This window comes from Bos indicus, chromosome 28 (genome assembly GCF_029378745.1).
Source record: "Bos indicus isolate NIAB-ARS_2022 breed Sahiwal x Tharparkar chromosome 28, NIAB-ARS_B.indTharparkar_mat_pri_1.0, whole genome shotgun sequence".
Taxonomy (NCBI): domain Eukaryota; kingdom Metazoa; phylum Chordata; class Mammalia; order Artiodactyla; family Bovidae; genus Bos; species Bos indicus.
In genome coordinates this window covers 32,824,654-32,851,557 of record NC_091787.1, presented here as the reverse complement: position 1 = coordinate 32,851,557, position 26,904 = coordinate 32,824,654, and the positions used below count along the sequence as shown (strand labels likewise).

Genomic DNA, 26,904 nt, shown 5'->3' with positions numbered 1-26,904 from the left:
CATTTGGCAGGAAAAAAAGTTACTTCTGTCTAGGATCCTTATCTTTTTATAGTTTCAAAGAGAGGAGGATTTAATGGATTTAAACTTTCTAGATTTGGAATGTGGATAGAAGACTCACTGTCTAAAATATCAAAAAGAGTAATAGACTTCCTTCAAGAGACTTTGAGACTTTGTACCCTTACACAGGAAGTATTATATGCAATGGTCCCCTGAAATCAGGGGCACGTGCTTCTTTACCAAACCCTTAAATCTATGAGTGGAATCCAGCACAACAAACTTCTTTGTGTATCTAGATTTCTTTCCTTCATTATTCTCGAGAGCTGAGCTCAGTCTTTTGATTCCCACCTAGAAAGGCTGCCTTAGCCTGAGCAGGGTACTGCAAATGATGCAGCCTTGAATCTCACACAGAGATGATGTGAAGCCTCCCCTCCTGTCCAAACGAGAACAAGAGGGCATCCTAGAATCACACAGTCAGCGATGCCCTAGGAGGTGCTTACAGTGCCTTACACAATCAGCCATGAGGTTTAAAGAACAGGGAGATACTCCACTGTGCAGCCAAAAGCCGGTCCAGATGAGCCCATCTCCAGATACGGCATGGGGATAAAAACGCTTTGGATATCTCAGTCAGTACAGAGGTCTTCCAGTACCAGTAAGATGCCTCCTAGGTAGCTTATTGGAGAAGGCGATGGCACCCAACTCCAGTACTCTTGTCTAGAAAATCCCACGGACGGAGGAGCCTGGTGGGCTGCAGTCCATGGGGTCACGAAGAGTCAGACATGACTGAGTGACTTCACTTTCACTTTTCACTTTCATGCATTGGAGAAGGAAATGGCAACCCACTCCAGTGTTCTTGCCTGGAGAATCCCAGGGACAGGGGAGCCTGATGGGCTGCCGTCTCAGGGGTTGCACAGAGTCGGACACGACTGAAGCGACTTAGCAGCAGCAGCAGCAGGTAGTTTATTAGCACCAAAGATCAAACGGAGAGCAGTGAGGCTCTGAGAGATTGTCTACCTCTTGTTTAGGTGCTGTCATTACCTTGCTTACTAATAATAGTGACCAAGTGTTAAGGACCTGCTTTGTGACCCCTCACTCAGGACATAGTATGTATGGTGTGTACTTTAATGCGCTTTGTGACACTGTAAGCTAGCAATTATTCCCCCATTTTACAGATGAGGAGAGTGAGGTTTATCAGCAGGTCCATGCCCAAGGCCAGGACCTGAGCTCGGCTGTCCAACACACACACCTGTTCCCTTAACCAACACAGGCATCGAAACTGAGATTTGAACACTAATGTACCTTCCATCAGTGCCCAAAAGCTTTCCTCTCCGCCGCACTGACATGACTAAAGCAAGCTTGGAGGCTGTAATAAATTATCTCAACCTGCTGTCTCCAGAATGACAGTCCCAAATCCTCACTGTACGCCGATTCTTATTCACTGTTGCTAAAGAACAAAGGAAATGAAAAGAAACTTTCCATTGATAGGAACTGTGACACAATGGGCTTGATCATTGGAGTACAATTAATGAAGCATATGATGAAAAAAAAAAAGAAACAGGGTTTTGTGTGAGGCTTGTTTTGCTCCTATATGTCACCCAGACATTGATGAGTGTCAAATTTCCCCTTTTGAATTGCATTGTTAAAACTACGATAGGATTTCTTTTTCACTCAGAAGCTTTTACATCCTTATATGAATACACATCAAAATGTAGGCTTATTCAACTTCAAGAAATTAGTTCCTTTAAACTCCAGAAGGACTCAGAATTTTCATGTATATTCCTGTATATTATTCTGGAGTGTACAGTTCTTCTCCCTGTAATAACTTTATATAATTATGGCCAAGGTATTTTGGTATGAAGTTCTATGTTCCATTCTACAGGGCCAGCTAAAGTAATGATTTCATTAAAAATGAAATACATTTTTGGCTTTTTCTGCAATAATAAATAAAAAAAGCTAATATACATTAGCTTTTTATGCATCATCTCCCTTAATCCTTTAAAAAAAAGTAAAGCAGACTATGCTTATCTTCATCTTGTATGTGAGGAAGTTGAGTTCTAGGGAGGATTAGTAACTTGCCCAAAGTCAGACAGTAACTGAATGGTGGGGTTGGAATTTGGACCCAATTTCTTATTGTAGAACTAGGGCACAGAAGAACTGCCATACAGCACAGTCATGAGGATAAGAAAGTGCAAAATCCAGCCTTCTGCTTTTCTAAAACATCCCATTTGCTTGACTTTGAAACAGGGACCCATTGAAACTGTGATAAGCTCTGACTGTCTTCCTCTATAATGGTGAAAAGTCAGAGGGCTGCTAACCCAAGGTGAAGAGGGGTTGACGGGTGTGTTCAGGAGGTGCCTGTATGGAGCTCCTGCCCCTCGCAAACTGCACTTTAGTGTGACCTGCTGCTTCCTGGCTTGTGAGGAATCTCACTGTTGCCTGTGGTTCTAGGGCAGAACCCTCAAATCTTCAGATGCTTGCTATCATTCAGTGTTAATCACAGTGATCTCACAGGATTGATTTCCTCCTGTCAGGTCTTGTTATTGGTAATAATCGATGCTTCTGTGACTGCAAACATTTTGCAATAATGACCTGCTCTGAGTTCTCCAAAGAGAACAAAAGTTCACCTGGGTCCTTCCTGTCTTGCTACAGATGCATTACTGTGCTAGCCACGGCGCTCTTCTGGAATGGTTTTACCAGCAGTAAAAGATGACGTCTTAAATGCCATCCTCCGTTTTGATTGTCTTAGACAGTGGAGGAGTTCCTTTAACCTGATTCCAGACATATATTACTAAACACCAACTTTTCAGATCAAAAAAATAACTCTGTGGTATCCAGTGCTGCGTTTACAATGCCTCAATTCTGTGTCCCTTAAGCTCAAAGCCTCATCTCAGTCTCTGTGCAAACTAGTCTGTATTCTGCTTTTGGTCTGAAGACAGTTAAGTTTGTTTGTTTCACCCATTTATTAGATTAGGATACATTTATCTCTTCTGTCAGTCCAAACACAGTTTGGTCAGCTAATCTATTTATACCACTTTGAAGTAGGACAGTGTATATTGAGGTTTATACTTCCCTCACGGGGGAAGTTTTTTTAGGGATAATTTGCATTTGTTTTTTCTAATTACAAGTTGGCCCCAATGAGGATATACTAGACACATACATTATTCAAACACTCCCATACATTTTTGTAAACAGCAGACTGGAATCATTAAGTATTTCCAACTGCTGGCATTTTTTTTTCTCATTGTCAGGGTAGATGCAATTCTTTCTACCCAGGCTGCACATGGAATCCACTTCCAGGTCCGTATCAGTGTTATGCAGATATTCTGATTGCTTCTACATTGGTTACAGGCATCCCGTACCATTCCCTGCAGTAATATGTGGTGTGTATACATGTATGTTTCTGTATGCATATAGGGGTCCCATTAATACCCTGCCTTCGAATGGAAAATCAGTGTAGCCATAGCTCTGTTAGACTAATAACACTCAACACTGACCATCAACGGTAATTTCCAAAACAATACATGATTAGGAACTTTGCCTCAAACCAGAAGCCCATGGCAATCCCATTGTACAAACTCAGCCCTAAAATCTGGATTTGCTTTGATATCTGCAACTGGGAGTATGCCAGCCTGGGAACCTGGCAGCAGAACTTTATGATGGCATCGTCCAATTAAATGTGTAGGGCCATGGAGATCAGGCTCTAGACAAAATCTTTGGGGAAAGCATTAGACTAGTGGGCCCCCTATAAAGTTAACAATATGGTGTAGTCTTTAAGGTTTTCTTCAGAACATGACCTCATAACTATGTCTTTTTTGTTTGTTCTTGTTTCACTGAGCAGTATATTAATTAATCCTGGAAACCATCTTAAGATCCAAGAAGGTACTTTAGGATTTTTCATCGCAAGTGATGCCAAAGAAGTTAAAAGGTAAGAGTTTATTTTCACTTGCCTTCCTTTTTGGCTCAGCTGTACCTATCTCCATGCACTGAGTTATGCTTTCAATGTGTACTGGGCCCTAACCCCAGAAGTGTTTAACATGTCTATTTCCATCAAATGGTGCTGAACCTTAGGAAAAAGGGATTGTGCTTTGACATGCTTCCCCATGGGCTCCTCATCACACAACGAGTTCCCTACCTTTGAATTAGAATAACATTTTAGACCTAGGAGACCCTAGATACCTGGTCCTGCATTTTCCAAGTGAAGAAGCTGAGTCTCAGGGAGATTAAGCGATTGTTCAAGATCATCCTAATTCCTGATGACCCAGGACAACATAGGAAAATGGCCCCTCATCTAGTGCTTTTAACATTATCCAGGCAAATTTACTCGAGAAGTCTCTATTTTCTACTCTAAGTGTCAAATGGAATCTCAAAAAAGTTTGGATTAATTTCAGATGAAATGCCAAACTGGCTATATTTCTATTGGTGGCCTTTCTAGATAAGTGGCTGACTTTGTCAGGTTTAATTCTTAAGCCTCTGTAGGTACAGTCCAGGATTTCATTGGCTTCAATGTTTCATGACACTTTTGTTCATATTCTCAAACCTGTTTAAACAGCCCAGGAAATCATAGGACTTTCTGCAGAATACCATGGAGTGTTATTATATTTGATTCTAGCCTGTGAACTAGAAAAAATTTACTAATAGAAAAATGTGACTCAGAAGGTCAGAAAGGTCACTCAGCTCAAGGACAATGTTACATAAAATATCTTAAATAAATGATGAATTGTTCAGGTGTCATTTTTATATTAAGCCTGTTGTCTTCACTGGGCTTCCCAGGGGCTCAGTGGCAAAGAATCTGCCTGCCAAAGCAGGAGAAACAGGTTTGACCCCTGGATTGGGAAAATCTCCTGGAGGAGGAAATAGCAACCCACTCCAGTATTCTTGCCTATAACAGTCCCATGGACAGAGGAGCCTGGTGATCTACAGTCCATAGGATCACAAAGAGTCAGAAACGACTTAGCAACTGAACATAAGAACATTGTCTTCACCCAGTGAGCTCCTATTCAAAGCCAGGCTGATGCTGGGTATTGTACAGTCTTTGCTGCTAGTCCTCAAAATAACCTGGTGAGGTTGGTCTTCTGAAACTCTCCAGGCTTCAGTTTCCTCATCTGTGAAATCGAGACAAATGATTTGTACAAGGGCATGCAGCATATAAGCAAGTGGCAGAGCCCAACTGGAACTGGTCTTTCCTTTTCTAAGGACATTTTTGACCACAGTTAGAAACACTAGTGAATTTGTATGCAGAGTTCCGTGTGCGCCAGCTGTGTTCTAAGTTGCAGACACCAGACGTTGATGAACTCATTTAATCCTCTCAACAGACTGTGAGACAGGGAGCATTGCTACTGCCATTTACATGTGAGGAAACTGAGGCACAGATTAGTAAATTAACTCGCCCAAAGCCACATGGCTATTGAGTCATAGGGCCAGGGTTTAAAACCAGGAAGTCCCATTCCAGAGCTTACATTCTTATTTGCCAAGAGGTGAATCTGCCATGCTGAGCACAGACCTATGAGATTTGACAACTGATACTTATTTTCTTCCTCTTCATCCCCTCTTAAAAACTAGCCCTGCTAGTTATAAAAGCTTTTAGGGGGACTTCTCTGGTGGATCAGTGATTAAGACTCCATGCTCCCAATGCAGGGGGCATGGGTTCAATCCCAGGTTGGGGAATTAAGATATCCTGTGTATCTTGTGGTACAGCCAAAAAAAAAAAAAAAAAGCTCAGAAAAAAAAAAGGGGGGTGTAGAAGCTAAAGAAAAAATTCCTTGAGATTGAGGTATCTAATGACTTAAATTTACTTCTGCAAATTTGGACAGGATTGTCATTATTCAGGTGAAAGAGGAAAAGCTCCTTATCCAGTTCATAGAGCTTCTCCTTTTCCAGGAGTACCCCCCAAACTGGGGTCACTTGTAGGAGGAAAGCGAGGCTAACTGGGACTGAAGCCCCTCCAGGTCTCCTGGGAGAGAAGGTTGATCCCTTGACCAGGCACAAGACACAAAAGCTGGAAACAGTGCTCAGCATGCATAGGGGCTGGGGGCACAAGTGTACCAGTGATCCCATGGGCCTCCCCGATAGCAAATCTAACATGAAGCTCCTATTCGTGTAATTCTATTTCCTATTACATCTCTCACTAATGAATGTCACAAATACCAGGCAGTCCAAAAAGCAAATTACCTCCTGTGTTAGGGAGTACAATATGTCTCATTTCAGTGCTTTATGGTGTTTCCAAATACATGCTGACACAATCAGCCTCAACACCAGCCTGTAATTTTCCGTGGTGTGTGATGTGTCAAGAGCAAATGCTGTCAGTTAGGGGATTGAAAACCACAGAAAGGACATTGGAGGTTTGCAGGAAACTAAACAAGTTTGCTAAAATGGAAAAGTAGATTATGATGATCTAGTATTGAGTTTGCACCCTCAGTTGCAAAAAAAGTGTTGGGAAAAAGTTAATGGATTGTAGCTCAGAGAAACTTTCAGATGCAGTGCTTTAGGAAAAGAGGGGTGAAACCCTCTGAGTATTATCTTACTTCATTCATCAAACATCTGCAGGTCGCTCACTTTTGAGAACACTCTGTACTAGGTGCCAGGGAAGCAGTGGTGAACAGTGGGGAGGAGACACTGCTTTCATGGGCTCACAATCTAGGGAGGAGAGAATTGCAGTTTTGTTTGTTCATGTTGCAAAGAATTAATGCAACTGTCACTGATTTAGATTGCGGGTAAGTGATGGTTCATGGAAAAAGCAAGAGAGTTCCAGGAAAACATCTATTTCTGTTTTATTAACTACGCCAAAGCCTTTGACTTTGTGGATCACAATAAACTGTGGAAAATTCTGAAAGAGATGGGAATACCAGACCATCTGACCTGCCTCTTGAGAAATCTGTATGCAGGTCAGGAAGCAACAGTTAGAACTGGACATGGAACAACAGACTGGTTCCAAATAGGAAAAGGAGTACATCAAGACTGTATATTGTCACCCTGCTTATTTAACTTATATGCAGTGTACATCATGAGAAACGCTGGACTGGAGGAAGCACAAGCTGGAATCAAGATTGCCGGGAGAAATATCAATAACCTCAGATATGCAGATAATACCACCCTTATGGCAGAAAGTGAAGAGGAACTAAATAGCCTCTTGATGAATGTGAAAGTGGAGAGTGAAAAAGTTGACTTAAAGCTCAACATTCAGAAAACAAAGATCATGGCATCTGGTCCCATCACTTCATGGGAAATAGGTGAGGAAACAGTGGAAACAGTGTCAGACTTTTTGGGCTCCCAAATCACTGCAGATGGTGATTGTAGCCATGAAATTAAAAGATACTTACTCCTTGGAAGGAAAGTTATGACCAACCTAGATAGCATATTCAAGAACAGAGACATTACTTTGCCAACAAAGGTCCATCTAGTCAAGGCTATGGTTTTTCCAGTGGTCATGTATGGATATGAGAGTTGGACTGTGAAGAAAGCTGAGCACCGAAGAATTGATGCTTTTGAACTGTGGTGTTGGAGAAGACTCTTGGGAGTCCCTTGGACTACAGGGAGATCCAGCCAGTCCATTCTAAAGGAGATCAGTCCTGGGTGTTCATTGGAAGGACTGATGCTAAAGCCAAAACTCCAGTACTTTGGCCACCTCATGCGAAGAGTTGGCTCATTGGAAAAGACTCTGATGCTGGGAGGGATTGGGGGCAGGAGGAGAAGGGGATGACAGAGGATGAGATGGCTGGATGGCATCCCTGACTCGATGGACATGAGTTTGAGTGAACTCCGGGAGTTGGTGATGGACAGGGAGGCCTGGTGTGCTGTGATTCATGGGGTCACAAAGAGTCGGACATGACTGAGTGACTGAACTGGACTGAACTGAACTGAACTGAACTGAAGTGATGGCTGCTCTGAGGGAGAGATATATGAGCAGAGATGGAGGTGATGACAAAGAATCCATTGAACAGGGATCAGAAAGGAAGAGGAGACATGGTGGTAACAATTTTGTTGTGTTTAGGGAACTGAGGGGGTGAGATGAGGTTAGAGGGAACAGCAGGGGCTGGTTTCCATAGGACTTTATACAGAGGCTGTGTTATTACATGGAATCATGGATGGTCTTAAGCTGGAGATGATGTATTAAAAGGTGTTTCTATCTGCATGGTAGAGAATGGGAGGTAGTGGGAGTAGGGGAGAGGAGGCCCATGGACTTGGGGGCTGCTGCAAGAGGTGAGTAGAGGTGGAAAGAAGTAAGACCAACTCAGAATACATTTTACAGAGTCTGTAGGACCCTCTGATGAACTGAATATAAGAAAGGGGGGAAAAGAGGAATCAAGAATGGAGCCTAGATCTGGAGCTTACACTGTTTGGGGGAATGATGGCTCCATCTTACCGAGATAGGGTAAATTGGGGAAGGAGCAAATTCTGGGTGGTAGGAAATCAAGAATTCTATCTAGACTAGGATAAGCAGGCAATACACACTAAACATACACATGGAGATGTCATACAGCCAGTGGGACCTAAGATTCTGGCATTCTGGGAAAAAGTGAGGGCTGGAGATGTACATTTGGGTGGCTGCTGTTTCAGTGAGGGTCCTGGCAAGAAACAAATGACATGCTTAAATGGGAAAAGGGAGGTGAGTTTTATGAAGGGACCATGTAAAGTTATGGGCACAGAGTTAAGGAAAACTAGCAAGGTATGACAAAGCACACCAGCGCTCACAACAGACGGGAGCCACTCTTAGCCCTGGATCTGGAGACTCAAAGGAGGGCTGTCAGAATGTGGAGAGAAAGGTTGCAGTGTAGGAAACACTGCTTGGCAGGAGCTGGGTCCTTCAGTAAAGGAATCTCATCACTGCCAATTCCTACCACTTTTCACCCTCCAGTCTCCTGCCGGCCCCTCCCATTGGCCAAACACAACAGGAAACCTGAGGACAAGGAGACCCTAAAGGCCAGCTTTGCAGGATGCAGATCTCGTCTTGGTGATGGATAGGGCAAGGTCACCAACTGGAGAAGGGGTGGGTGAGAAGGAGAGGGAGTGGCGAGAAAGTTGACAGGGAGGAGGAGGTCCGAGGCAGGGGATCCCGAGAAGTGTGAAAAGACCCCTGGCATGCACAAACATGGATTTAAAGCGAAATCAGTTGGCATAGAGGTGTGTTCCTTTCCCCAGCAAGGCTCAGCTGCTTGAGTACAGGTATACGGAGTGCCAGGGCTTTGCCAGGTAAGCATGGAAGGCAGAGATGGGTGGGGAAGTGCAGAGAAGTGCCTCTTAGCAAGAATCAGCTGGAGCTTAGATACTCTGCCCTGGGTTGGGGGTAGTGCATCTCCAGGTCACCACAGGCCCCTCCACCCCCATTTTACTCATTAAGTTTACATGTCTGGCCCTTTGCATATTTCATTTTCAGAATCCAGCTTTAATTCATGAAATAATCATACTTTACCTTTTTAGTCATCTATTCAGACCCATCCATTGTCTGACCATCTCTTTAGTGGAGATGTGTTAAGACCTTGGGCTCTAGTACTTGACTGTGTGAGTTTGAATCCGGGCTCTGCTACTCTTTTCTTTGTGACCTTGGACAGGCCACTTAAACTCTCTGTGCTTCAGTTTCCTTATCTGTAATTCAGAGATAATCATATCTCTTTCAAAGGATTGTTTGAGAATCAAATATGTTAATGTGTTAATACTTATGCTTCAGACAGCTCCTGGGCTATAATCTGTGCTCTATAAATGCATTTTTGTTACAATTATTATTATGTGTAGAGACATCAAATGGGGGAGAAAATGTCCAAGGGAAGTGAAAGAAAAATTGCTTCCCCCTTTCCTGTCCTTCCCCTTTCAGGGCAAGTCATCACTGATTGGGTTCTTAGCCACACTGTCACTCAGGCAAGCAGTCAGCTACCTTTTGTTTTTTGCAAGATGGTTGAGAACTGGCATTTTAAGCAGTGGCTGAGCTGCTAAGGTAGAAAGAGCTTTGGGCTTGACTTTAGAAGTCCTGGAGTTGGCTAAGGTCTAGACAGGATGACTTTGGGCAGATCATGACAACCTCCTCGATTTACAGATGAGGACCCTGAGTCCCAGGGACTTCAGCTGCAAGATCTACACAATCTCTTCCAGATCCCAAAGTCTTAAAGTTGGTTTCCAGCCAGTGCCAAACATAAATGAAGTCCTATGAAAAACAAAAAGGAACCGAGAATAACATGGTCAAGAAATGTGTTTCTTTCTCTATAGCCTAGGTCAAGGAAGGACCATGTTTATCCTTGGCATTCAGTTGCATGTTGGGAGTGATGAAGGTGGTGAGCCAGAAATTTTGTTAGTCTCCTTATTCAGAAGGTTGTTCCGGTGAATTTTATCACTGTCACAGTACCCACCCCCCTCCCCAGTACTGAAAGGATACAGGCCCCCAGTGCTGTTTTTCCAGGCCCTGTACATTTTAAACAGTGCCCCAGTGACCTTGCTTTGTCTCATCCAGAATATATCTCCAGCACAGCCAATGCACCTTGTAATCACATATTGACACTTGAATCACACGAGGGGATTTTCTTGTTGATTGCTGCCTGTGGGTCACCTTCCTACCCAGGTTTAGTCCTCTACCCTAACCCTATAACACCCTCTGCCCAACCCATCCCTGGGGTCAAGTGAACTGTGCTCCTTAGTAAGAAGAAAACCTTCACTGATGTAGTATTCTCAGGTCCGGAGAGTGTGGGAGTGGGTCTGGCCTGTTTGGGAGTAAATATGGGCTATGAAATCCCAGAAGGAATTTGACAGAGGACCCCCATGACTTTCCCTTCTTCTTCAATTTCTTGCTTACCTTGGCTGACAAGAGATCGTGCTTTCAAATATCAGTGACAAGGCTGATATTTTTATTTGACTGAGGAAAGTCATCCTTGTGCCCTTTTAATACCTCTTTGATCAGACCATGAGAATGTCAGGGATGTATTAAACCTCCGACCGAGGGCCCAGAGCTGGTTGCCCAGTGTTCTAATGAGTGGCATTGAGGGATATTCTCGAAAATGCAAGCAGGGAGGGCAGACGTGGTGTGTCACGTCAGCAAACCCTCTCCCAGCTCCTTTTCAAATAAAAGTTTATGAAAAGAAGCACTAACTCAAATTGCAGAATCCTGTGTTTGAAGTAAATGGTCTTGCAACAAACATTTCCGTCTATGAATGTCTAAACCTTTCAGAAGATTAAAGGAAATTAGTGCTGGCGTGTTTCATTAATTTGGCACCGTGGTGGAGGAAATGTGGTCCTCATTTCACTTGGGTGGATTATGAAATGTGTCAGTTTTTCCATTCTCTCTCTCCAGGGCATTTTTTTACTGCAAGGCCTGTCATGATGACATCACGGATCCCAAAAGGATAAAAAAATGCGGCTGCAAACGGCGTAAGTAGTGTTTCTTTCCCCTCCCCTCCCTCTCTCCTTCCTCTTTCCCCCCAATTCATTTCCCTTCTCCTTTCCTTTTTAAAGAAACACTAAACATCAAGAGAGTTCTTGAATATGTTTATGTTTCACCCCACAGTTTAAAGAGACATGAAATACATTCTCGTCCTCACTTGATCAGAGCAGAGGATGGAAAATCGCCACCATCAACACCTCGGTGTGAGCCTCACGCCTAATCCCCACTTCTTGACTCTAAAGGGATGCCTAGGTAGCTGTGTCCATCAAACACAGTAAATGCGATCTAGGTTTGAGACGGCGGGCAGCCGAGGCCCTGGAGGAGGGAGCGTTTTCGCATGGTGATTTTCAGTGGACTAGGGGCTGTCAAGTGTAAAGGTGGCTGTGCTAGGGCTGAAGGGAAACTGAGTCTGAGGGTTTGGGAGATGACTCTCTTTCCACTTGGGATCCTTGCTGGATTGGTTACCAGAGGTCAGAGTTTTCAGTTGTGATACCCTCAGACTGGCCTAAGGGAAGAATTTGGTCATCATCACCACTGGACTTTATATACCATTGCCTGGTGACCAAACCTCAAACACCACTGCTCTTCGAGATGGGTTAGGTTGGGCTCGACAGCTGCTGGCCTATCTTGTCTTAAACTCCTTACAAAGCAGCCAGTGGGACTTCTTGAGGATATGGTAAATCAGGAATGGTGGATGGTGAACTCTTGACCTAAAGCATTAGGACATCAAGTAAAGCTTGCAGTCATTACGTTGCATTGTCTAGTAGAAGTTGTTCACAACCCTGGAGAAAACAGCAATAGTGATTCCTTCCTTCCCGTGGTGTTTTTCATGTTTCTTGAGCTCTTTACGATCATTATTTGATCTTCAGCATAACCTTGCATAGTTGTCAGCGGGTATGATTAATCTCATTTTACAGAAAGAGGAAAGTGAGGCACCAAGTTTAGAGGGAGGATGAGATTGATGAGATCACACAGATCCGACAGACAGGAGTTCAGGCTCAGCTGAAGACTCCTCTTGATGCTGTTCCCTAGTCTTTTTAGTAAGAGAGAAGGGCAAGGTGAATGATCTTGGATCTGCAGAGTAAGAACCCAATGATAAAAGGTCACCCACAAAATACTTTTTCACAAGCACGCACATGGGCTTGTGTCAGTCTTGTGGCAAATGCTCATGGGAAGCACTCTTTGTCTAGAGAAGTTTCTTCAGAAATATTCTAGGGCTGATTCACAAGCCTGGGGCAGCTTTGGTCCACGGACTTAACACATGGTCTCCTTTACCCGTCTCTGAGACCTCACCATGCAGAGTATCCATACCTCTAACTTCTTGGGGCCTAAGAATGCTCTAATTCTGGCAGCCTACCAGGAAGAGCATCTAAAATCCTGTAAAGACACAGAACAAACTCACTTCTCATCCAGTCCCCCACACTCCATAACTCAAAAGGCCCTTCTCACTGGGCAGTGCACCCACTCAGCTCAGCTCGGTTGGTTGGAAACATAGAAACAGAGCTCAGTTGACCAGGCATCGCCTGGATCACTTCCATCAGAAGGAATACAGCATCCAAAGGCAGAAGTACACGGGAGAGAAACAAGTATGATAGGATGAACCCTTGTCAGAAAACCCTTGTAGTGAAGGGGTTTGGGGAATGCAGGAGAGTATTAATGCCAATAACCCTTGACCAGATACTTGCCAGACAATCTGGCCCCATGGGGTATCAGTGAAATGGCAAGACTCCCTTCGCTTGTTGGTCAGTCATTCACATGTGTTTGAGTGCCTTCTTTGTGCAAGGCACTACTCTTGGAGGCAGGGAGGGAGCAGTGAATAAGACAGTCCCTGCCCTCCTGGAGTCTTCACTCTAGTGAATGGAGATAAGCAGTGAGCATAGAAATAATTAAATACCTTCAGAGAGAGACAAGTGCTCTGAAGAGAGAGAAGACTGCCTGAGAGAGTGAGGGATCTTGTAGGGGAATGCTGCTTTAGCCAGAAAGGTCTGGAAGGTGTTCTTTGGGAGATGATGCTGAAGCTGAGATCCAGTCCAGGTAAACAGCATGGGCAGAGGCAGGGATAAGTTGGTGGTGTTTGAGCAAAGGCAGGAAGGCCAATGAGGCTGGTGGGGTTGGGGAGAGGTTGGTAGGAGATGAGGTCAGGCAGGGCCCATGGGAAGAAACTTGGGTTTTAGTCCTATAATAAATACAGCCATTGCAAGAGTTTAAGCAAGTTAATGATATCATCAATTCTTATTTTAAAGAATCTCCCTGGTGACTAGACAGAGAACAGGCTCTAGGGAGGCGAGAATGGAAATGGCAGGGAATGACTCCTGCTTGGATGCTGACTCCATGTTCCTCACTGGGCACTGACGTGGAACCCAGCAATCAGGTTTTTAAGTCCCTGGAAATGAGGGTTTGGCCTCTAAGATATTTTTCCATCTTGATTCCAGGCAAGCAAGCGGCCACTGACTTTAGCTTCCTCCTGGAGAGAGAGGGACGTAATTGTTTGAAATAATTCTACTCTCATTACCTTTAACATTGGTTCAGCTAGTGAATCGAATGATCTCCCATCCTACAGGGCAGCACTGCTGCTAAGCTGCTAAGTCACTTCAGTTGTGTCCGACTCTGTGGGACCCCATAGACGGCAGCCCACCAGGCTCCCCCGTGCCTGGGATTCTCTAGGCAAGAACACTGGAGTGGGTTGCCGTTTCCTTCTACAAAAGGACTGTCCCTGCAGAGCCAAGCAGTGAGATAGGACCTCGCTCCCTCTCTCTGCACCCTTCTCCCCTTCTGGGCCTCATGGAGGCCTTCAGCTGTGAGGTTAATGCTTGCTAACAGTCAGAACTGTTCACATATCATTCTTCCTCATTAAAAGGCCATAGCAGCCTGTGTTACAGAGGGTGGGATGCAGATGCATATGTGAGCAGGGTGGTTAGAATAAAATGAATGATTAAACTTGAACTTCCCTGGGCATGCTGGGCAGGTTAGGAAATTGGGGAAGATAGGGTTGCCAAGAAACTTTTGTTAGAAGGAGCTAGAAGTTTTAATAATGCATGCAAGTTGGGTGGTTTCCTGCCTTTGAACACACATTGCCTGTAACCCTAAATTGGAGAGGGCAGCACGACCCACGCTCCGTTGTCCAAACCTGGTAGGCCAAGTATTAACAATTCATCCTGGAATGATATGTCTCTGGGAGGGCAGAGCTGATGACATCCCTGGATTTTATTGTCTTCTAACCCTCCCCTCCCAACCTCGCTTTTCCCTTTCTAAATCTTCCCATCCCATCCCCAACATCCCCATTCACCTTCATTCAGTCTTAAATGTCTTATGTCATACTACCTGGAGAAATATTGAGTGTGGACACTGTGTTTCTGGAAATTCTGTGGTAGTATAGTTTAACTTTTGCATTTTTTCCCATTTTTTTCATAGTTCTCCATCCAGGAAGAGAGTCAAATTCAGCTGTCTGGCCAAGGAACAAGTTCTCAGAATCTGCTATTTACTCATTTTCTTTTTCTGTGTAACAAATCCGGTCTAATGATTTCCTTTTTTCTCCCCCAGCTTCTAAAAGTTTGCCAAAAGGTGGACTCCTAGGGGACAAGTCATGTTCTAAATTTGCTGTGTTTTGAAGGGATTTTCTTTAACTTCTAATCATTGACATATTTTTGATTTATTTTTTTTCTCATTGCTGCCTTGGAATACGGCCCCTACTCTATTTTAACTGCACACTGGTAGTGATATATTGTGAGTAAAACGGGTTCCCAGCAGCCCAGAGTCCAGTTCCCCCTGTCTTTCTCTAGAAGAGATACTTCTTTTATTTTCTGTACAGTTGCAGTTTCTTTTTTTCTTTTGGTATTCATGTTGCATGTAGCAGTAACATCATGCCCCAACTCGGTCTGCAGAGTAGCCTGGAGCTGGAGAACCCTGTGAGCAGGGAACCCCTCTCTGTTCATTCACCTCCCACCCCCTCCATTGCCCCCCCCATGCCCCCTCTGCCAACCTCTTGCCAGCTTCTGGCGTTGTCTTATTTTTCCACTTGAAAATAAGACCTTAACAACAGTGTTTGTCTTGAAGGCCTTGTCTCAGGAACCTTGAGGGGACACTGAGTCGGCTGAGGTAATTACCACTAGCTCTAGAAGCCTCATCAAATGGGGGTCATTGTCATGCTTGCCTTTGATAAATTATACTTGGTCTCCTCTGCTATTAAGCTTGAATTCCTATCCTGAAGGAAACACATATGCTACATATATATTCCCATGTTGTGATATATATATGATATGTACCAGTACTTTATATGTAAAAATGTACATTTTTATATATAAGCATAGAGATATATAGAGAGTGATATATTTATTACACCATACATGCCTCTCTACACGAAGTAAGTGCTTGAGAGAGAATTAATTGGACACCCAACTTTGGGACTGTAAGTACCTAAATTGCCTTACTGGAGACAAGTATTTCCACAGTGGTAATTATTTTCTATAGTCTGTGAAGTACCTTTGCTTTAAAATAAAATTTCTCCCTCAGCAATAACCACTAGGACATACCTAGTTCCTGTATACCTAGACATCTGTGCAAGATCTGCTTACTTGTTTAAGGCAGAAAGGGATGGCTCAAAGACTATGTTCCATTTTATTAATGAGCTGTGTAGAAGCCTGGATGAGTAAATGGAAGTCTTTGAGCCCTAAGTTACTCAAAGAGTTGGACCGTCTCTCCCAGCAAGATGTGGCAATTGATGATGACCTTTGAGGCCAGCGTTTCCGTGTGAGCCTTGGAACAGTACTGCTTCCACGGCACCAGCAACAAGCATCCATCTTTACTCGTGTACGAGAGACCCGACCTACAGACCAGTTCGGTACAGCAGCCCTGGAATGTGGAGATGTTTCTGCACCTGGTCCTCTCTGACTCCTTTGCAGAAGAAGAAAGTTGGTCATCTGGTTTGGGCTAGTCATTGGAGGGTATGGAACACTCTGCGTACCAACAAAACAAAAGTGACCTTCAATTTGGGGCAAAATTCTGCCAGAATTGGCTCCGTGGCTCCCTTTATCGGCAGAACATCTTGAAAAATGGCTTGAGGACATGGACGGCTTTCCTTCCTGCCAAGCTGCCTACTGTAGCTAGTGGAGGGAAACCATGGTGTCAGTCCGCAAACAAGTCCAGTGCCAAATTCTTCTGTCTTCTCCAGCCACAGTACAGCGTTCAGGGCAGGATCACCCTACTAGCTCAGTGTGCTCTCTGCTGCTGTCATTAACCAGCTTTTTTGTTCCCTTCTTTCCATCGCTGGAAAACTACCTGGGAAGGTCTTTCTCATCCCTCCAGAAGCTAGTTGGAGAATTTCACCAAGTGAAGACATCACTCCCCATTTATAGGACTTGAAAGAATGCTCTCGGATTCCCATCGTTCTATCAAACAAATGCCTCCGTCTTACACCTCAGTGGACTTTTTCTTCCATGGATATTTTGACTTAGAATTTTAGTTGCTGCCGAGCATACAAAGAGCAGCTCTAGAGTTCCGCCTTCAGCAAATAATCCACCCTTCATTGGACTGATTTTAAACATGAAGTTGCAATCTGAATTGAAGAGCAGGTTTTTGTTGTTTTGCTTTTTCTTCCACTCCAGTCTTGCCTCGAATTGCTCCATTTGAAACCTACAGTATTTTTCCCCAGCAGTTGGAAAACTCCACCTGAGCCTTTCAGTCCAGCACTGATTTTCATGCCCCTTCCAGCCCACCCTGGAAATTAAGATTCTACAATTGGAAATTGGCTGACAATTTGGTTGCTGATTCAGGAGGCAGATGGTGTGAGAACGGGATGGAGTCCAACTCCCTCTTCCATTCCAAGCTTGGCTCTGAAGGGCTAACCAGCAGAGAACCTGAACTTGACAACTGACTGTCAGCTTGACACAAGGAAAGAGCAGTAACCAAGCTAATTGATAGCAGCCCCTTCTCTACAGGTTTCCTTTCTCATGATCAAGACCTTTGCATGTATAGGAACAGTTGTCCAAGAGTATGTCTGAGAAATCTTCCAGTTTTCAACACTTGAGTAAACAGCTTTGATGATGTCCATGAGGAAAATACTTTTGTCTCTAAAAATAGCACTAGGAAGTCATAATGGAAGTATTGGATGAATATGCACTTCATCGTGGTGAAGGAAAGGACATAAAAGCTTTTTCTCAAATTGTAAAACTGCTAGGACAAAGTTCTTAGAGGAGAAACACCTTTAGACCTAGGGTCTAATTCTTGGCAACCACATAACCTGTTTGCATCTGTGGCACTAGTCCAAGAACAAGAACCTTACGATGTGGGCCAAAAGAAAACGGAGTCTCCAGGGGCTTATATTTCTCTACTTTCCCAGAGTTAAGCCAGCCGATGGGGACAATTAATTGAGCATAAAGTTCTAAGAACGCTGAAATGGAATGACATGTAGCTGCATCACGGACACCTCTCCTCGACACACTCTTGTCTGTTCCCTGTCTCAGGAAGCTATAACAGGGCTCTAAGGAGACTCTAAGTCTCCCTTGGACTGCAAGGAGATCCAACCGGTCCATTCTAAAGGAGATCAGTCCTGGGTGTTCATTGGAAGGACTGATGATGAAGCTGAAACTCCAGTACTTTGGCCACCTCATGCGAAGAGTTGACTCATTGGAAAAGATTCTGATGCTGGGAGGGATTGGGGGCAGGAGGAGAAGGGGACGACAGAGGGTGAGATGGCTGGATGGCATCACTGACTCGATGGACGTGGAGGGAGTTGGTGATGGACAGGGAGGCCTGGCGTGCTGCGATTCATGGGTCGCAAAGAGTCGGACACAACTGAGCGACTGAACTGACCTGACTGAAGGAGACCCAGCCAGCCGGTGCCGAAGCAGTCCTGCTCTATGGGTCATGACTGCACAGCCCATGCAAGCTGCCACTTTTGACCACTCTAGGACCATGTCCTGGAATCTCTCTCGCTTTCATCCTGGCTCTCCCTTAAAAATCTTCTGTGGATTGGGAGAAGCCGCTGAGTTGAAATGACACTGCAGGGTTCAATTCTTAGAGGCACGCAGCATCTTCACCCAGCTTGGCCGGATGGTCTGTTAACTAGCTGCTCTTCCACACAGATCCACTAGATGTCCTCACAGGTCTACTTAGCATTACCATTGAGATCCTGTGGAAAACTCCCTTTTCTGAGGATGGAGATTGGGGAAGAGAGCATTATGTGACTAGATAAAAAAAGAAAATCAGCAAACACCAGAGGAGAGAGGGCACTCTATGTGGCCAGAGAGTAGATAGGAACCTTAACTTCTGTTTTAAATAAATACTGAAACTTTCACAATTGCCCTTTGAAACCTAACCTTGGGAGTTTTAAGTGGCACTCTGATATTTGAAATTAACCTTCAGCTCTAAAAGAGGAAACAATCATGGAGACATGGAAATAAAAAACATCAGTTAATTCTGAACAGCCTCAATTCACTAAAACAAAAACGAAAGATTAGGAAGCAGAGAGAAAGTCGAGGCGGATGAGGACGGTGTTTTCTAAAGTTGGAGATCCATGACTTAATTTTGATAAAATTTTACGGCTTGAAAGTATAATTTTACACACAGAGTATCTACTTCTCCTGGAACAGCTACTACCAGAGGGACACATCCTCATCCATTTTTAATTAAAGAGCCTGTTTGTGACTCATAACATGGCCCAGTGGAAGGTTCTTCCTGGCTGGGACATAACATCCTTCAAGCCTGATGGATCACAATCACCAGGAGGAGGTCAGAATGGGCCTTCCCTTCTAAGAAAGTGGACCCAGAAGTATATAGGTGAAGACACCTGATGGGGGATCGGTGAAAATGGACTGTTTCAGAAGTAAAGCAGAAGTGCCAGCCTCCTAACTGGTGGCACCTTGGTCTAGATGCTGTAATTCACAAAGGTTTATCAGCGTGTGGGGCTCAGTCATTTTTAACTGTTTCTGTCTTGTCTTTCAGCCTCTCATTGATCATTCTTGCTGATTTTGTGTGTGTGCGGTGGTGCTTGTTTGTCTCCTGAGATTTCTATTTTGGATTTGGTGTGACTGTAAAACTGATGACTGGGAAGGAATGACAAGAAATAGCATGCTTTCTTTCTTATGCATATGCTGCTTTGGAATGTGAGTGCTGACAATTAACATTTAATCTTCTTATAGCAAAAGTTTTTTGTTTTTTTTTCTTTTTTGATGCTTTGATTACCAGTTTCAGCCTGTTCCTGCATGCTAACACTATGAAATTTTAGAACAATGCATGGTCTCCAGAAGAGCCAACAGTAACAATTGCAAACAGTCCCCGAGAGGCACTGATTTGAAGTTTGTGTTTCCTCCTGAACCCTTATCAAGTAGGAGGTTTCAATCACCCATTATGATGGGTTTACCCCTGACAAAACCATCTCAAAAGTTATTCCATCCCTTCCTCCCTCCCCTTGTCCTTAAAGACAGTATACATATAAGAACTTTTTTTCCCTATAAATGTGTCAGAGTCTATTACTGTGTATGAACCCAAAATGGCAGTATGAAAACGAAAACCAGGCACTGTTGCTAATGAGAAGCATAGCATTTCAGAGTTTGATGGGCTTCTCTTCTGCTACAGCATTTGATTAAAATTTTTTTTCAAAACAATTTATCTACAGCAAAACAAAAAATCATCTTCGTTTCCCTCCTCTGTGTAAATAACAAGTCAATATTTCCAGTAAAAGAACTGAGAAGGCAAAACCAAGCAAGTGGTCTGTGAGTTGGGCACCAGATCTGGATGCATTTAAAATAACTTGATTTTCATGTTTTCCCTTTCTTGACTTCAACAACTGCTGTTTGGGGTGTCTGGGCAATCATACCGTGCCTTCTAAATTCTTCTGATTCAAATGCTATAGTGGAATTTTTTTCTTTTTTTTCTTTGCTTTTTTCCTTTGTAAAAGCTAAGCTCAGGAATGACGCATCGAACAGGGCTGGGGCTGCATGGTGATGACCTGAACAGCTGACTAGCTAGGATGCTAACAGAACCTGTCGCTAGAAGTGTGAGCCAAGATCACGGGAATGGAGTTGCTGCTGAAGAGATCTCTCATCCATCTCCCCCAGTGCCTGTTCCTCACAATCATAACGTTCCCCCTGCTTGACAAATAGACTGGATGGCAAGTCATAAAGGTCTTAGAACAGGACTTGACCCATTGGAGAGATTTAAACCTCTCTTCCTGGTGACGGTAACATTCCAAGAGGGCAAAACCACTGGCCATATTTTAAAGTAAGAGTGCAACCATTTCTCCACTAAGAAAAAAAAATGGAGGAAAAATGACTTTCAAAATGAAAGGTATGGGCACAGGGAATAACACCTCTCCAGTCTAGCTGACTATTTGGCTGTGATGCTTGGAATAAACATGAATTCTTCTCCCATCTTGTGAGAGGAGCAGGCAGGCATGTGCTAAGGATAAGTCATGATGTTTGCCTGCTGTAGCATCAAAATGAGGTACAAAAGGTTCTCGTTGTACTGAAATCTAAATTGGCTTGAAGGGTGGAGGTGAAGGGCCTTCAGAACTAGAACAGTGGGGTCCAACAAGTTTTGTAGGTCAGCACTCAAGTTGGATTCCCAGGCAGTGCAGAACCTATAATAGTGGCTTAAGACAGGCTCTCAAGGCCTCATGCAGATCTCAGTAAGATATTTTACATGGGATCTATTCTCTTGTCTCATGTTTTGTAATTTCTCCTCTATGCTGGCCAGTATTTTCTGTATAGGAAAAAATTATTGTTAACCAATAACCCTATAACTTTCTGAATTTTTGGTGGGTGGGGAGAGAAAAGCAGATGCGATTTTCATTCTCTGAGCTGTAAGCAGAAAATACACCCGTGAGGAGCTTAGTGCATTCCAACAGACCAACATCTCATATGCTTCTGGTGATTTCTTATTTGTGAAATGCTTTTAATGTCAAATATGCAGCGTTCGCCTTGAGTAGCTGCATTTCTTACATGGACAGATTTGGATATTTGTTCTGTCAAGAGTAAATTTAAATTCCTGTAGGCATCATGTAAACTCACTCTGGGGAAGTTCAACAGAGGCATCCTCAGATTCGATATTAACATGTAATCGTTTCACATCTAATTTGATGAAAGCTTATCCCAGCCTCTGCCTAATGCCCAGAAATGGATGGAAATTAGAAAGCCTACGTATTAGATATTCTTGCATCTTGCAAAAAAAACCCCACAACATTTATTGTACCCAATAAGGAATTAATTAATTGGCTGTGTGTATATTGTGTCCTGTATTCATCGTGCCAGGGGAAAAAAAATGTTGGTTGTGTTTTTGCTGTCTCTAACGTGTGTTGCTTCTTATCCAACAACACTGTTGTCATCAGCCATGCCTTTCCTGTGGTCACTTGCTTTACATAGGGGAGAAAAATTATACGCAGCAGCCTTGGAGGACTCTACAGGCCACTGATGCTTTCTCTGCTCTTTTCGATGTACAACCAAACTGTTACCAAGAGTCTCTCTGCATTTTATTTTCTCTGGGTCAAGACTGTTAATGTGAACTAAGACCTGTGTTCAATCCCTTCAGCTCCCTTCCAGCCGCCTCGCTGTGTGTGACTTTGCCATTAACTACCGCTCTTCCTCTCCTCCCATCCAACCCCTGTGGTTATAGCCAAGATGTCCATCTACAAGAGAATGAGACGGGCATGTTGTTTTGATTGCGGACGTTCTGAGCGTGACTGCTCGTGCATGTCAGGCCGTGTGCGTGGTAACGTGGACACCCTTGAGAGAGCCTTCCCACTTTCTTCTGTCTCTGTTAGTGATTGCTCCACCACTTTCCGTGCCTGTAAGTTCAACCCCTACACACAGAGTTCTGTGTCTGTGCTGTCTGTGGCGTCATCCCCGTCTGGTGTGCCCCGTGGTGCTGTGCTTGCCTCCCACCGCATGTGGTGGCGTGTTGCCCTCGCTGCCTGTGTCACTGTGTGTGCTGGGGAGGCTTCCCTCCCTGTTCTGTGAGCTTAACGTTTCTTGTAAGAGCGTGCAGGCTGTGATATTATAATCCAGTGACATTATTCCTCTCTCCTTTAAAGAAATTAATCTGACAGCACATCAAATGCTGAATTGATACAGAGATGCATGGAAATGTATACCTTCCTCTTTGGGGAAAGGCGTCAGACATTGGATTGGGTTGAAAGGAGGCAGGAAAACGATGTAGGGAGAACAAGCCAACTCTGGCATAAAACTGCTCTTAGTGAGCTTAGATACTTTCCAAAATACAGCAGGGTTTCCATGCAGACGGGTTTTTTTTTTCTTTTCTTTCAGTGTCTTCCTAACTTGTATCTTGTTCCTCTAGTACTGGATTGCCTCCTAATGCTCTGAAAAAGAATATTCTGAATCTGCCAACCCTTACAGGCTGGTGGATTCTAGAGTTTTTCCTCCCAATGATGATTCATTCGAAGGATCAGTCCATTACAAACTTCCTTTTCCCCCTGTTTAACTAAGCTGTCTTGTCACAATGGTGATTCTGAATAACAGCAAAAATCATAAGCCAAGAATCTCCCTGGTTTCCTTGTGTCCATTGTGCAGTCCTTGGGGTCAGTCTTTGCCCCCCGCAAGCTCAGAAGGGTTACAGAGTTTCTCGTGGTCTTGTAGTGACAGCTGGCACGTCTGAGCCTCACCACACCCCTGTTCCTCGCCTTCAGCATGGGCTTGGCTGGTGTTTTACTGAAACAGTTCATAGGTGATATTACTGAAAGTTCCAGCTTATTCACTGAGGGTCCTCTTCTAAGGGCAGACGAGGTTGTGGTTTGCATGAGGACTTGGATACCTTCAAGGGTGGCTGTCACCGCATTCGGTAGCATGAACGGTAGAAGCCGATCCTTCCGTCTGTGTTCATCACTTCCTCTTGGAAGCACCAGCCATATTTGTTGGTAACCATATTATCCTTTATCTTTTCTTCTAAGTGCCCAGAGCTGGTTCAACTAAATTTTCACCAGCAGCAGTTACTTCATACTGGCGCCAGGGGGTGGGGAGGGAAGAGCAGTTCGCTCTTGAGAATTTATCCCCATGAGAAGTTAGCTGGCTTACATGCTAGTGTTGAAGGTGAGCCCAGCATGATGTGCTTGTATGGCTGTGACCCATGGGGTGTCCTGGGCCGAGGGAGCCCTCATTTCACTGTACGCATTGGAGTGTGGCAAGCCCGGTGCTGATATTTGAACTCACAGTTGAGGTCTGAGACGTTATTTGTGCTGGGAGTGGTCTTAGGGGCCTTTGGAAAAGTCTGATCTAGGACCAGAGAATCATCATTGTCTCTGGTTTGTGATTCACTGCTCCTTCACAACAGTGCCAAGGGATAGGATTAATTATTTTTACAGTGACACTGAGTAGATGTAGTGTGAGAGAGATTTTGAACTGTCCCAATCACAGTGGCCTAACATCCTCAAAAGGAAATTTCCTTTGAAAATTTTCAGATGCCACAGTACATGCCCTTACACCATTCTTCTCATCACAGATCTCTCCAGTTCATATGACATCACCACAGTGAGCTGAGTCACAAACATGCAAAGAACCTGTTTGTCTGTGATGTGTGGCAAGACACCAGGTTCAAAGACAGGAGCTGGGGAGGTGGGGTGGTGGAGGGGTGAGCTCTAGTGAGCTCCAGTTTGACCACATCTCTGATTGATGGCAGCAAATGTAAGCACCAGCCCCCTCGGTTACCCACGTAAGGCACGACTTCTATTTTGAAGTAACCACTGGGCTCTAAAACCTTGGCCAGAGATCTAGTGGAGAAAAGGAAGGAGCCACTCAGGCTCTAAACTCAGGCCTGTGGTCATGTCTTGGCACTGGCCGCCTCTACCAATCACAGCAAATCTATGTCCCCTGCTTGAGGCCCATGATGCCTAGTATGTGCAATTTCCATCTTATGAAGGCAAAACCATAATTGGAGGGATTTCTCAGCTCTGCAATTTAATCCAAGTGTTGATGGAGGCCAGGAGAAGAATTAAGGGTGGGATTGTCCCATCTACTCAGAAGCATCCCGGGCATGAGATTGTTGTCTTTCTACGTATCCAGCATCAGCCCCACTATTGCGAATGTGGAGCTCTGGGCTGTATGTCGAAGGCGTAACTGGTACTGACAGCTCAGGGGGGAGGTTTGCCTCCTCTGTTTCATCAGCCTCCCCGCCGTCGTCACTCCATCATACAAAAGCAGATTTCATCCATCCCTGTGTGAGTCCACTCACCTTTGACCATTAATAATAAGTTAGAAAAATCCGTTCCAATTTGAACCCCTCCATGGGCCCACGTAAGCCCTCTTCTCCAATTAAAGGATGTCTATGTCTATGCAGAATTCCGCTGGCAGAGCTCCAATAGCAATCCCCGGGCTCCCCTAGCTAGTGGTGGGGTTGGGTGGTGCCCATTGGACAGGGCTGGTTGCCTCAAAAAGCAGTGGTGAGAGTGGGCTTTTCATTAAATATGAACAGATGTGAGACGTAGAGGGTTTGACAATTAGAAATGGCAGCAGAAGGGCCCTTGCATCAAAGTGAGGTCAGATGGGCAGATCAGATTACTTCTCTTACATTCTTTAGTTGTTCTGAAAATCATCTTGAATTAGTGTCAGCAGAACCATGATGGGTTTTGCCCTTTGTCTTTTATGCCGGGGCTGTATTGTTTCCCAAGACAGTCATTAAAGGTCATTATACTATTATGGAGCTTGCTTTGGTCGCAGTTTCCTAGTTGAGCCAGTGTATTTTGGAGACTCGCTGATTCACTCTTTTGCCTTTCCTCTACCTCTTTTTTTTTTTTCTTATAAGGGGAAAGATTTCTGTCTTCAAGGGACATTAAATTGAAATGCAAAGTCCCATTATGTGTTTTCTGAAGTGGGAAAAGAAGTAGCCAGTTCCCAGAGGAGCAGTGATATATTAAAAGTGTTCACACAGTTTTAGAAATCTGCCTCCTAACAGCAGGGCCTGCCTGCTCCGCGCACCTCTCCTTGGAGGTGTGGCCCCTTACACATTCCCTGTGTTGTTAAGTCACACACTTTTCTCACAGATGTCTCCTTCTGTTGAACTCATGAGATGTCTGTGAACACTGTGCTGACAAAAAGATGTGCAGAGAAGGAGGAGTTCTTTACAAAAGACCTAACAAGCAATGTCAGAAAAGTTAGACAAGGGGTGACCAGTAAGGATGCATCACAAGGCTATTCTGTCTATTTTTGGCAGGAATGAACCATGCAATATGGTAGGTTAGAATTGGTGTGCATCATTTTGGGATCATTCTGATTCTGTTTCTACTTTGCCTGATCCTAAATAAAAGTACCAGCTATCTTAAAAGATGCTCAGATAGTATGGGCCTCAGACTTTTCACAAGTAGCTATGTTCTAGTACTCTCAAACACACACACACACACATATGTCTGACAGTATCCACACACACACATAAATATAGATTGAAGTTCTAATCGGTTCCACTTCTCTTCCATATAATTTTGTAAAATAGTGTCTTTTCTCTGTTTAGAATTTATTCTTGTTATTTCAGCCTGGCCTGATATTTGATTGTAAAGTCTAATATAAAGGGGACAATCCAAATTATGATACAGTGACAACATAAGACCCTATTGATTCAGACCTGCTGAGGTCTGCCTGACATGGTGCTGGCCACAAGCCATCAGTAACCCTGGCATGAACAAATTAATCATGAGCTCGAAGAGAAATAGATCTTTCGACTTGCACATGGAAATAGATTCAGCTAAAGGACATGTATGATCACTCACACTAGCCTTTCAATTTACTAATAGTTTAAGCCTGCACAATTACATACACCCACTTGTGCATTGCTGTAGCTAATTTTAAATGGTGCACAACTTTTCTTTTGGGTGTAAATATAATACAAGGAGGCATTCAACTCTAATGGTTTGGTCAAGAGAAGTCCAATACGATTAGGTTGACGGGAGAAATACCAAGATCAGTTTAGTGTAATCTTGAGTCTTGTGAGATAATAAACAAAAATCAGCTTATCCCAAGTAGCCTTTGGTTTGTACAGGCAGAGGATTAATGTTGTCAGTAGAACTAAAGTCACTCGACTGCACTAATGACATTTTGAAGTATATAAAATCAGATACTAGGGCAGGGGTGCAAATAGCTCCAGAACAGTGTCTGTAATAGGACTCTATGCTGACAGTCACCAATGCCTGTTGCAGGGAGATTTAATGTAATAAGCTGCCTTTAAAAACCAACAGCACATAATTATCTCAGTCCTTTTCTGTAGGTATAGTTTTGGGTGACTTCCTCGAGCTCCCCAATCCTAAATTTTGTTTATTTTTGTTTATTTGTTTTTGGACCTTGAAACCAAAGGCTTTTTCTTCCCATGACCACCATCAGCGGTCGAAAGAAAAAGGATAGTCAAAGCACACTCAGCCCAAATCAATCTAAATCATGGTTTGCCCTGTATTTTTTAAAACCCATTAATTCTGGATCCGCAGTATCTCCCATTTGTTCATGCTTGCTGGTGGAATCTCTCTTTCTCCCTTATCCCTCCCTCCCTCCCCAGTGTCTGTTTACAGCTACAAATACTACAGCAACCTTTGGCAGCTGCCCTACCTCTTTAGGCTTGGCCCATGT

At 43.9% G+C, this 26,904-nt stretch overlaps 1 protein-coding gene across 15 annotated transcripts in view; it reads left to right on the top strand.

The window, feature by feature from the left end:
• Nucleotides 1–26,904, top strand: part of KCNMA1 (potassium calcium-activated channel subfamily M alpha 1) — a 774,726-nt gene that overhangs the window by 613,051 nt on the left and 134,771 nt on the right. For 11 of the 15 annotated variants that reach the window (XM_070782104.1, XM_070782103.1, XM_070782107.1 and 8 more), the window contains exons 17-18: nt 3,836–3,922; nt 11,267–11,343. In XM_070782104.1, coding sequence (XP_070638205.1) covers nt 3,836–3,922; nt 11,267–11,343 — 164 coding nt within the window. Of the gene's footprint in view, nt 1–3,835; nt 3,923–11,266; nt 11,344–21,961; nt 22,136–26,904 lie in introns of all 15 variants that reach the window. The other 4 variants (XM_070782096.1, XM_070782095.1, XM_070782094.1 and 1 more) reach the window with 1 other exon arrangement.